The following is a 12822-nucleotide window of genomic DNA, read 5'->3' as shown; positions in this document are numbered from 1 at the left end:
CTATTCAATGCTCCATATGACATTTATGTTGTAGGTAGCTGTCTTTCTTATTACTCATTCAGCTTTGATAAAAATAACTTTTTATTGTGAAATATGGAAGAAAAGCAAGAATAATTTAATTGATTATTTCTTTTTACACTCAAATTCTATGTAAAAGTTGACTTAATTTATTATATGCTCTGAGGTCGTCAGCTTGTGGTCTAGTGGTTGGTTAGCATTGCTGCATCTAGAGTGCAGGGTCCCAGGCTCGATTCCCCAAAGGGTTATAGATTTGCTTCATTTGGAGATTGGGTGTTTGTGTCCTTTTAATTTCATTTCATTTCATCTCATCTGTATGAACGTGCATGTAATTTAAGTGGCATAAAATAAAAAAGAAGACTTCCACTAGGTGCCCAAACAATCCCAGATGGTCTCGCAGCTGAAAATTTAGTTTCATATGTTCTACAGTTATTTGTCATAAATGTGCATACCTGTTGTAGCTCTGTTTGCACTCAGCCTGTTTTATTTCTGTTTTGTTTATACAAAGAAGTCTTAGACATTTGCTTTCACAAAAAATTCTGTGTATTTCCTTGTGTAACTGAAAAGACAAAAACTAAATTTTAACTTTGTATATATCTTGTGAAGCTTACATCTTTTTGTATGTTACTTATATGTCCAATTGCTTAATGTGCCTTAGTTTTTTTATAATGTTTGTAGCTCCTTTTTATATATCATTTACGTGCAAAATCTGTAATAACCCCTGTTGTCTTGCATGATAATATGTATGGAATGTTGAAAGTAGTGTTTTGAAATTCCCACGTAGTATCTCTCTCTCTCTCTCTCTCTCTCTCTGTCTCTCTCTCTCTCTCTCTCTCTCTCTCTCTCTCTCTCTCTCTCTCTCTCTGACAGACAGAGAGAGTAAGTTGACTTAATTTATTATATGCTCTGAGGTCGTCAGCTTGTGGTCTAGTGGTTGGTTAGCATTGCTGCATCTAGAGTGCAGGGTCCCAGGCTCTCTCTCTCTCTCTGACAGACAGAGAGAGAGAGAGAGAGAGAGAGAGAGAGAGAGAGAGAGAGAGAGAGAGAGAGAGAGAGAGAGAGAGAGAGAGATAGCTCTTCTTTGCATGTCTGTTCTGCTGTGCTCTAGTTCTGCTTATCAGTCTCTTATTTTATTTTATTCCTAACTTTATTTTTCTGTGTATGACTTTACACAATCTGGAGGCTGACAGAATTTGTTTACTGTTCTTTCTGTGGCTGGTTTTCTGATATGAGGCTGAACTGAAATTAATGTTATGCAAAAGATGACTTAGGGTAATGAGAGACGTAATATGAGAATAAGAATTTCACAAGACTGTGTTTGTTCCACCACTTACTATTGTTTTTAATATTGATTGTCATCTTTTGGTTGTTGTCTTTTGGCATAGAGTTCTATGAACTTATGTTAAGCAATAGACAAAAGGCAAAATTTTGCTACTTCATTTTTAACTATTTAGCATTTTATTTGAAAGCAGTAACAACATCTATGCATAAAAATATGTATTGCAACAGATGATCCCAATATTTTGTTTCCACAGGTGATATAGTTCCGAAGGATTAGGGAAACAGCTGACACCTTTGTTAACATTGCTGTTAAAATTTGTACTAATTCTACAGAATTTGCTGTGTAGGATAGGTGATCATTAAAGTCTGCTGTTCAAAACAATCTTCCCTTCAATCACACACCATATGCAACTAAAGATTTGTAAACTGCTGTATTCTGCTGCTAATGTGTGAGAGTGTCAGTTGCTGAGTGTAGTGTTGCTGCACATGTGTGCTTAAACGAACCACCAAATGTATCAGTGCAGACAGGCCTATAGGAAGTATGAACACGGCATGGGCTCTGCCACGACAGTTGTGTTGTAACCAAGTAGTACATGAAACCGATCCAAGTGACACAAACATGGCTTTATTCATAAGCCTCTGAACCATAAAGGAAATAAGCCTCTCATGACTCCATGATACAGAACAACTGATGTGTAGTGGTACGAACTAGAAGAATGTAGAGGGAGTCAGTCAGCACTGCTCTGTGCACATAGAGGTGTGAGTCACTGGTAGATGGCATGGCATGCCATGTGCATGCTTCCTACAGACAGCCTCTAGTGGCCAGCCCACACTGATACAGTTGGCAGTTGATTTAAGTAAATACATGTGGTGACATTACACTTGGTGCGCTCACACTCCCATGCACTAGTAGCAGGATATGACATAAACTCTATTTGAAAGATGAAGAATATCATCCACACAACATGCTGCATATCAGAACATGTCTGGAATATGTGTAGTTGGAAATTTGTTTCTCCTGGTCCTCCAGCAATCATTGTTGGTGTGGAGACTGTAATGCAAACCATATGGATGGAGATTCATCAGAAAAATATGTGCCCCTCTTGGATTTCATGACCTGGTGTTTAGAGCCACTGATTACAATACCTGGGGGCTTCACACTGCCATGGGGATAGTTTATGTACTGTCATGTATCTAACCTGCGGCATAAAGTTCATTTCAGTCCCAGTTATCATTCTTGGTATTCTGCTTTTGACAAAAAATTGTGTATATTTCTGATATTGCAGAATTACAATTTTTAAATACCACTATTTATTTTGTCAGTATATATCGTCACATAAATTTATTGATATCATAAATTAATTATGATGCAGCAACATTTGGGCCTACTACTGAGGCCCCAAAGAAAAAGATGAAAATGAAGAGGGTTGCCAAACCATGTGATCAGAAGTACAACTTATATGTGTTTCATCCAGAGTACCTGGAATGTAAAGATTTCCAGTTTACCCCAAGTCACTGTTCGAGGTATGCATATTAAAAAGCACTGCTTTCTCTATCTTTCATGTTATGTATCATTTCTGTCTATTTGATTTATGTGTGGAAATGTTGCTCAGAACCATGGGTAAGGGGAGACTTTCTGGACAGGATGAGAAGGAAAGACTTCCCATCCTGGCCAGGAAGTCTCCCCCGATCTGGGTTTCTGGGTGACTTTTCCATAACGCTTCCCATTTCCTAAACTTCAATACTTTTCCTTCTTCCCTCCTCATTTCCCTTCAGCCCTTCTGCCAAAGGGGGGAGCCCCCGGCCCTGGAAGATTGTGTACGTCCACGTCCTTCACCCGTGTCTCCTGGCACTGCTTGGTAAGTAGATTTTTTTGTCAATCCATATTATATTTTCTAATGTTGTTTATTTTTGTTGGTATTATTTGATTTATGTGCACACTTCAAAAAGTTTGGTTGTCTTGTTGGCACTTGCTGGTCACAGTCTCTGGTCTTGAGTTATATAAAACTGTCAGTTGAAAGGAGGAACTAAATGAATAATTCCAAGATACTTTTTACTTACAATAAAAATTGTGCTATTTACTGTTTATTACCTTACTATTCTCAAAAAATTCATTGAGCTATGATTATAGTATAATTTCAGAACCTGTCTCATGATTTAATTTCAATATCATGTACAATAATAAGAAATGAGATGTCGAACAGTTAGGTAATATTGTAAGCTGAAATCTCCATGTTGAAGAAATCTTAATAGATGAGAGGGATGGTTCGATGATAGGCAGAAGTGGAGTTTGGAACTATGAGAGTGGAGAATGGGTGTAATTAAACACTGAATGGAGAAAGTTGGTAACATGAGGAAAGGTAACAAAAGGAAGATTAACATAAATTGAGACTTACTGAATAGCACAGTTATTTGATATGTTTCAAATATGTACTTCATCTTCATTGAGTGGAAATTCTCTGACCATTATTTTTGTAATGCAGCCAAAAATTCACGGACCATGAAGAGCATAACCTCAAATTGCCTTTCCATTCACAGTGAAAGCTCACCAGGTATTGCTTATAACTGTACACAGCACTGGCTAATTATATCAGCGTGGTATGAAAAGAAAAATGTAGATGCAGACTGTAATGCCTGAAACTGAGCTGTTCTTGTGGCTTCACTGCTAACATAGGGATGGCAAAACAAATAGCTTTATGTGAAACAAGATGTTATGTAATGTGCATCATGGAAATTTCATTCATAATGTTAACAAAACTTGTAAGAAGTGCTCCAGTTGCTACTTTATCTAATTTCTGTTAATGTTTTTGCTTATTCTCTAATTTAGTCACCAGGTTTAGCTTTAATGCTGTTGACTGACTTCCAAGCCAAAATCCCACATTTGAAGTCCTTCCTACAGAGGAGATGCTGCCAAACCTATCTTTATGGTCCAACTTGGCGGTGAGGGTGCTGTATGTGTGGGGTGGGGGGCTAGCAGCAGTGGTGTAAGTGACAGTGTCCCCTGAAAACTGTTGTGAGATAAATGATCGCATCTAATAATAGCCATGAAATACTAGGTTTTTCTGTGCCAAAATTAAATTTACTTACTTTGTAAACATATCTGAAAATGTTTCTGTGATAGGCAATATAAGTTAATAAACAACATCTAAAATTAGACGCATGAAATGGCGGTTCCATAGTTTTCCTGCTGTTTTAAATACTGGTTCAATGTCATTTTTTACTAGAGGGAACTTTTTAGCAAAGTGATCTGTTGCACTAAGGAGGACATTATGTTCATAAATACTTAGGATGAAAAGAATATTTTTTTAACATAATTGGATAGGTAAAAAATCTAGTCACCAAGAGGCAGCAGAACACGCACATAAAAGGAGGTTATAATTGCACAGGCTTTCAGAGCCTGTGGCTCCTTCTTCAGGCAGAAGGGTTGAAGGGGGAGGAAGAGGGGTGAAGGAATAGGACTGGAGAGGTCTAGGAAAAGGTATGGATTTTGGAAAAGTCACCCAGAATCCTGGGTAAGGGGAAACTTACTGGATGGGATGATATGGAAAGACTATCCAATTACATTATTTTATCAAAAATTGAAAGTATATTTTTTGCAATCTGTGTGGTGCCACCTCAGTTATATTGTTAACATATTATCCAAGAGTGAGACAGAAAGCTAGTAGACAGTATGACCAATTTACTGTCTGCAAGTGTAGAATTCCCAGACGATGAGGAACCTCGTACATGCTCATGCTGATTTAAAGATTGTCATATATACAGCTGTCATATATAGTATTCAGAAATCACAGGAACAGATAGAGTAACAAAATGTAATGTAATATAACTGAAATGGAAATAGAAATGCATGCTAATGATGTGTGAGCAAAAGAGGAGCCACTATAACAGGTGCTACAGAGGACAAATTTAAAATGTACAAGTGAAATTCTGGCTTTCATTAGCTTTTAAAAGTGAAGGATAAGAAATGGCACTTCAAAATGAATCGGGAGAGACACATAGTGCAGGAAATTATCAGGAAATACTATCTGTAAACTTTCTGTTGGGCCCTAGAAAAAAGGGTTGCAGGTAGTGCAGTGACTTCACTGGAGAGAGGAGCAATTCAGAGGGAGCTAATACCTATGCTGCACAATGCTTCTGTAGTTTCTGCTTTTTCCCAAGCATCTAAAATAGCAGAAGTGACATGTGAATTTAATGGAAGTTTAAATGATTCATGTTATTATGTGTACAACTTTACTTCTTCCATTTTTTCTTTAAGTTCAAAGCTTTATTGTGAAAAAACTTACAAAAAAATTATGGTTCAAGGTATTGGCCATTGCTAGTCACTCCTCCTCCAATTTTGCACTTGTTCATATGACTGGAGCGTTTGACTGCCAGACCATATGCCATTCATCAAAAAAGGTGGTAGTCAGAGGGTGCAATGTTTGGAGAATACAGTGGGTGAGGGACGACTTCCCATGTCAACAGTTTCAAGAATGTTCTGATGGGCTTTGCAACACCAGGTTGAGTGTTGTCATACTGAAAAATCACCTTTTCATGTCTATTGCAGTACTGTTGCTGTTTCTCGTTTAGTGCTTGGCTCAAGTGCATCAGTTATTTTGAATAGCGATCTAATGTGTTTGTTTCTGTTGATTTCAGTAGCTTTGAAAACCTTTTCTCTTCCACCACCATGCAGGTTTTTGACATCAGAATCACTGTTATTGAAGTGCTGAAACTTTCTCTGCACATTCTTTCCCTAATAGATGCCACACCACATGTCTTGTCCAGCTTTTTATGAGCTTCAGCCACCGATTTCATCATGTTAAAGCAGAAAACTAAAACTTCCTGCAAATGACAAGAATTGGGCTCATAATTTGACATAGTCAATCAAGAGTAACATTATGATGCAATCACAAATCAACTAAAATTTTAATGGTGTTATGTTTAAAAATGCCTAAGCTTATCATATGACACTTACAACCTACCACCTCCATCACCACTTGCCGCTACTGCCAGCTGTTAGAAAATGGTGGAAACAAAATTGTAGACTTAATATCAAAATTGAAACAATATTTTAGACCTGTTCGATAATGATATGTTTTGCTAAAAAAACAAAGCACTTGTGTATGACTGTTATTTCCGTTTTTACATATAGCAACTGGTATTAGCAATGGTATCTTTCCTCAAACAAGGGTACTTTTTGAACCACTTCTGTAATAATAGCCGTAAAGACGTCTCAGTTATTAGCAGTCACTGACCCTTCAAACAACTGCTCCTGTACTTACCAGTGCCTAAATGTGCTAAAATTGGCGAGATTACTCTAGCTACATCTGACAACTCATCACCAAAGGTGCTTGCACATTACCTCTACTGCTTATCTCTGATGTCGGAGTTGAAGTACTACTTAGAAGGTGAACACAGTACAGTCTGCCCTGTTGTTCATTGTGGCCCAGAATGGCTCTCAGATACTAGTGAATATTATAGTGTATGTGACCTGAGACCTCAAACAATTGCCTACATAGCCTGGCGTTTGGTGTGACATTTCCTTACCTTCAGCACCTTCATACATGAAAAGCTGATTTTTTGGCACCAGATAGGTAATTGTACATCCTTAAATTTGTTGCACTGAATGAAAATTATTTGGATTATCACATAGATTTTTATAGAAACACATAATTTTATGCAACAAAGTTTTGTTTTCACTTATTTAAACTGAACTATGAACTATTTTATAAATTACATTGATTTTGTGGTTGTTTTCTTTTAGACCATACATTCCATGCCGTGTTCCAAACACAAGTCTACTACTGGTTGTGGTGAATTCTATGCGTCCAACTTGCTTTAGCCATCTGAGTGCTAAGTCTGAATTAGTGGACTACAATGATACAGAACACCCCTGCCACAAACTACCACTGAACAAACTACCTCGGAGTCGATTCTCTGCATGTTTCACTGAAGATCCAAGGGTATGTACCTCTCTGTTCTATCAGATAATACTTTTGGCATGTGATTACTATAAAGTCTGGTGATTGCTCTATTGAACTTTAATTGTATCTCCTTTCTTAATAGTATATGTTTCTGAAATTGGCAACTGCAATCACATATTTTTACAAACCAGTTTAAAAGTAATGGTGATTACAGAAGAGAGGAAGTTCGAGAATGAAATATTGTATACATTTAGGAGTAACAGATATTACTGAAAAGTTTTTGGCCATCTATCCTTCCCATATTACTGATTTACGAGAACCTCCACACAGCACTGAGTCCCTCTTTCTCTCTTTGCTTCGGTTTTCTTGCATTGTCTACTGTGCGTGTCATATATACGAGGTGTGTTTTTTAAGTAAGTACCGTTTTGAAGTTAAAAAAAGATGTGCTAAGATATCTCAATAATTTTGTTTGTACATGAAAGCCCTTGATCTACTTTTCTACATACTTTCCGTCAATATTGAGGCACTTGTCATAACATTCTACCAGTTTTTGAATACCCTCCTCATAGAAGTCTGCCACCTGACTTGTTAACCACTGCATCGCCACTGTTTTGACTTTGTCATCATCTTGAAGACACTGACTGCCCAGGTGTTTCTTCAAGTGCAGGAAGAGATGGTAGTCACTGGGCGCAAGATCAGGGCTGTACGGAGGATGATTTCAAGTTTCCCATTGAAAAGAGGTGATGAGATCTTTGGTCTGATTCGCCACATGCAGACGAGCATTGTCTTGCAGCAAAACGATGCCCTTGATCAACTTGCCACGTCTTTTGTTTTGAATTGAATGGCGCAGGTTGTGCAATGTCTTACAGTAAGCTGCTGCGTTGATTGTCTCATTATGAGGCAGAAATTTCACAAGCAATACTCCTTTTCTGTCCCAAAATACTGTGCACATGATTTTCTGGGCAGAAATTGTTTGCTTAAACTTCACTTTTGTAGGTGAATCTGAATGCTACCATTCCATGGACTGTTGCTTTGATTCTGGTGTGACGTAGGCCATCCATGTTTCATTACCCGTAACAATTTGGCTTATGAAATCATCACCGTCATTGTGGTACTGCTCAAGGAAAGTCAATCCACTGTCTAAACGTTTGGTTTTGTGCACATCTGTCAACATTTTCAGTACCCAATGTGTGCACAGTTTTTGGTAATTCAAGTGCTCGGTCACAATGCCATACAAAACACTACAAGAAACATTAGGAAAGTCATCCCGCAAGGAGGAAATCGTAAAGCGTCTGTTTTCTCTCACCTTATTGTCCACTTTCTGAACCAAACTTTCATTAACGACCGAAGGACGCTCACTCCGTTGTTCATCATGCACATTTGTGCAGCCATCTTTAAATGCTCTCACCCACTTCCTTACCATTCCATCACTCATAATGTTTTCTCCGTAAACTGCACAGATCTCACGATGAATATCGATCGCTTTTAGGCCTTTATCACTAAGAAATCTTATAACAGCCCGTACTTCACAGTCGGCGGGACTCACGATGATCAGAGGCATCTTAAACACTCAGTACACAATGTAAACAAGGAAGAATCAGACTGTGATGGCATCAGTGCATAGAATTATGTACAGGCTCTCATGTAAAAATAAAATTATTGAGATATCTTAGCACGTCTTTTTTTAATTTCAAAACAGTACTTACTTAAAAAAAACACACCTCATACAAGAGGAGATGCACAAGCAGGAGGTCCACCTGAGTAACAAATATAGCATTTGGACAGTTTTTCGGTAAAATATAGAAATGTTGAATAATTACCTCAAAGCAAAACAGAATGAGTAAGAAAAATGAACATGTGTGAATATACATTGAGATTACTTTGATTTTAGTATGAGGAAGATGAATGAATTTAATGTTCCATGGGCACAACTAAACGGAACAGAACATATAGAAAACAGAAAAGAAACCCTGCAGTCACAACATACCAAACTGAAATTTGGGAAGAGCTGCTGCAGTTTTCCATTCCTTCACTTAATCATTTCAGACAACTGCAAGGGTTGTTTCATCTCTATTGGTAACAGTAACACAATATATCAAGGGACATGTTTTGCCATGTAAACTTGGCTTAAAGAGGGCTTTGTGTCACTGATTTGTCTTTCTTCCATGACAGTCATGCCATCTGTGGTGTCACCGCCAGACACCACACTTGCTAGGTGGTAGCCTTTAAATCGGCCGCGGTCCATTAGTATACGTCGGACCCACGTGTCGCCACTGTCAGTGATAGCAGACCGAGCGCCACCACACGGCAGGTCTAGAGAGACGTACTGGCACTCATCCCAGTTGTACAGCTGACTTTGCAAGGAACGGTTCACCGACAAATACGCTCTCATTTGCCGAGACGATAGTTAGCATAGCCTTCAGCTACATTTGCTACGACCTAGCAAGGCACCATTTTCAATTGATATTGAGATTCTATTAATGTATCATCAAGAGCGATGTTCTACAAATGTGGATTAAAGTTAAGTATTCCAGAAGCTACGTACTTTTCTTTATAGCATTCATTACGTATCTTGTTTCAGACCTCACGCCAGCCTGCGTGAGTTTAAGCACGTGCCTTTCGGCTTCCTCTCATTGTGTCTATGCTGTCTTGTATAGACACAACACCATCTATGGCTACAGCCTAAAGTTACCACAAATATACACACACCAAAAAAAGTTTTGCATCACCCCAGTTCCCTGAACTCCTGAAGATGGATGTTGACTGTGGATATTATATCACAGACACGGTCCCTCTGACTGTTCAGAGATGTCACTAAACCCACCCAAAGATGTAAAGCAGCGCCTATTAGACGGAGGGGGTCTGATAGCCGATCAGTTCCAGTCATTCCACCAGGAAGGAGGTACATGGCTCGTGTTGTCTGTAGTTCAGCCATGCCTAGATGGTCAACACCACAGTTTGATCATGTCCTCATTGTTACTTTGTGCCAGGAAGGGCTCTCAACAAGGGAAGTGTCCAGGCATCTCAGAGTGAAACAAAACGATGTTGTTCGGACGTGGTGGAGATTCAGTGAGACGGAACTGTCAACAATATGCCTTGCTCAGGCCACCCAAGGGCTACTAGTGCAGTGGATGATCGCTACCTATAGATTATGGCTTGGAGGAATCCTGACAGCAATCCCACCATGTTGAATGATGCTTTTCGTGCAGCCACAGGATGTTGTGTTACAACTCAAACTGTGCGCAATAGGCTGCAAGATGCTCAGCTTCACTCCCGGTGTCCATGGCGAGGTCCAGCTTTGCAACCACAACACCCTGCGGCACAGTACAGATGGACCCAACAACATGCCGAATGGACTGCTCAGGGTTGGCATCAGATTCTCTTCACTGATGAGTTTCACATATGCCTTCAACGTGACAATCACCGGAGACATGTTTGGAGACAACCCAGTCAGGCTGAACACCTTAGACACACTGTTGAGGGAGTGCAGCAAGATGGAGGTTCCCTGCTGTTTTGGGGTGGCATTATGTGGGGCTGACGTATGCTGCTGGTGGTCAAGGAAGGCACTGTAATGGTTGTACGATACGTGAATACCAGCTTGTGATGCAAAACTATTTTTGATGTGTGTAGGAAACTGTGGCTTTAAATCGGTGTTGCAGTAGCCTTTTGCAATTTATGATTTTAAGCTGTTGGAGATCTTCTGTTACCATATGGAGTAGAGACCTGAAACCAGGCATGGTATGACAAGATGTTATAGTGAATAATGGACATGGTTGATGATGCTTTCATAATTTTGTAGATAGAGTAGCAATTGAATAGTCATGAGGCACTTAGTGTACCCTGAATTTAATGGCATACACTAACAGTTTAAGGTGAATAAAAGATTCCTAGAACATTTTTGAAATTGTAACTGTTATTTTTAATACTCAGTTCCAGTCAGCTCTGCTGTTTCATTTCTGCTCAGTTGATTACGACATTGGACCTACAAGTAAAGGTCAAGTAGAGTAAACCTGATACTTGCCATGCAATAGATTGTTGCATTGCTATCAGGTTTAGTGTTTATTTCTGCATGATGGTGATGGTGATGGTGATGGTGATATTATGAAATGTATTCACAAACTGCACATACAATTGTGCTACAGCTGTACCATTTATTAGTAATGTATTAAAATTTGTGCTGGACAGGGACTCAAACCCAGATTTCCCACTTTATGAGAGCAGTTGGCCGTCTGAGCACGCATCCTTCAGACAAGCATGCATGTCGTACGGAACATTGCATCAAACCATACAGACACTATAAAATACAGACACCACCATACTGTAATTCATGCCAAAGCAAGGCATTCTGACAAGTAATATAATGTCTCTCTCACAGTGCGGTACTCATATGATTTGCGTGCAAGAACTAAGGTCTCGTGGAAGTTTGTGTCGGTTCTGGAGGTGTGCTCAGATGGCCGAGGTGGTTAAGGTTACTGCTAATATGAAGTAGGAAATCTGGGTTAAAGTCCTGGTCTGACACAATTTACCATATGTTACTAGTAAATCGTATAGCTGTTAGACAATCGTACTTGCAGTTTGCAAATGCATTTCATAATTTAATATGGCTGTCAATTGTCAGCAGTGTATGTTCCTTCAGACATGCATGCATGTTTGAAGGAACATTACATTCAACTGAATAATGATGATGAGGATGATGATGATGTGGAAGCTTACTATCGCATTATACACCAACCAAAAGAATTAGGGGAACATGACTTTGGGCATCTGCCACCGGCCACTACGCAATAATTAATCTGTGGGTACATTACCAAATTATACTTTATCTTTCACAAATTAAGAACACAACAAGACAGCATTACAACCTCATTCATTTGCATAACAAGAACTGCAATGTCCGACAAGTGTTGGAAACTCATCCTGTCATACGCCCTCAATGAGCATTTATTACTACCTGACACCTATGTGGCATACTCTATATGAGTCTGTGGAGGTCACCATGTGGCAGCCACACCCATTCTTCAGTGAGAGGTCTTGAGAGTTCTTGGTGTGTCAGTGATGGAATAGGGCGACCGTGAACACACCTGTTGGACATGCCCCATTCGTGCACTGTGCAGTTTAGGTCAGGACTCCTCGCTGGCCATTCTGTTACTTCTATGTACAGGCTTTTGAAGACATCACTGATGATGCCTGCCACATGAGCCCTGACATTACTGTTCATGGGAAGGAAGTCCAGACCACCACCTATTCAGCAGCCACCACTTGCTCCACCAGAATATGATCGATATACTGCCTGGTGGTAAGGTGACTATGGATGATGACAAGATCCATACGGCTGTCAATACTGATGCTTTCCCGTACCATCACAGGACCTTTGGGAACACAGTTATCACCCTGTGTCAGAATAAATTTGGACTTGTCTATGAATAATACATCTCACAAAAGAGTATCAAAGTTTCTGATTGACATAGGATCAGTAGAACTGATGGTAAGCTGCAAGTGTTATCATTTCAAGTGGGGTACTCAAACAGGACGTCTGGGTCATAAGGTCCTTTCTTTTAGCCTGCCCATTACAATCTGATTGGACAAAGTGGGTCCAGTGGCCCTTCTGAGGTCATCTTGC

At 39.4% G+C, this 12822-nt stretch overlaps 1 protein-coding gene across 3 annotated transcripts in view; it reads left to right on the top strand.

The window, feature by feature from the left end:
• Positions 1–12822, top strand: part of LOC126485146 (voltage-dependent calcium channel subunit alpha-2/delta-3-like) — a 324602-nt gene that overhangs the window by 301106 nt on the left and 10674 nt on the right. For all 3 annotated transcript variants that reach the window (XM_050108811.1, XM_050108810.1, XM_050108809.1), the window contains 2 exons: positions 2673–2823; positions 7043–7241. In XM_050108811.1, the coding sequence (XP_049964768.1) occupies positions 2673–2823; positions 7043–7241 (350 nt within the window). The remainder of the gene's footprint in view (positions 1–2672; positions 2824–7042; positions 7242–12822) is intronic.

This window comes from Schistocerca serialis, chromosome 6 (assembly GCF_023864345.2).
Source record: "Schistocerca serialis cubense isolate TAMUIC-IGC-003099 chromosome 6, iqSchSeri2.2, whole genome shotgun sequence".
In the NCBI taxonomy this organism is placed as follows: domain Eukaryota; kingdom Metazoa; phylum Arthropoda; class Insecta; order Orthoptera; family Acrididae; genus Schistocerca; species Schistocerca serialis.
Note: the sequence above shows the minus strand (reverse complement) of the source record. Positions and strands in the feature narration are given on the sequence as shown.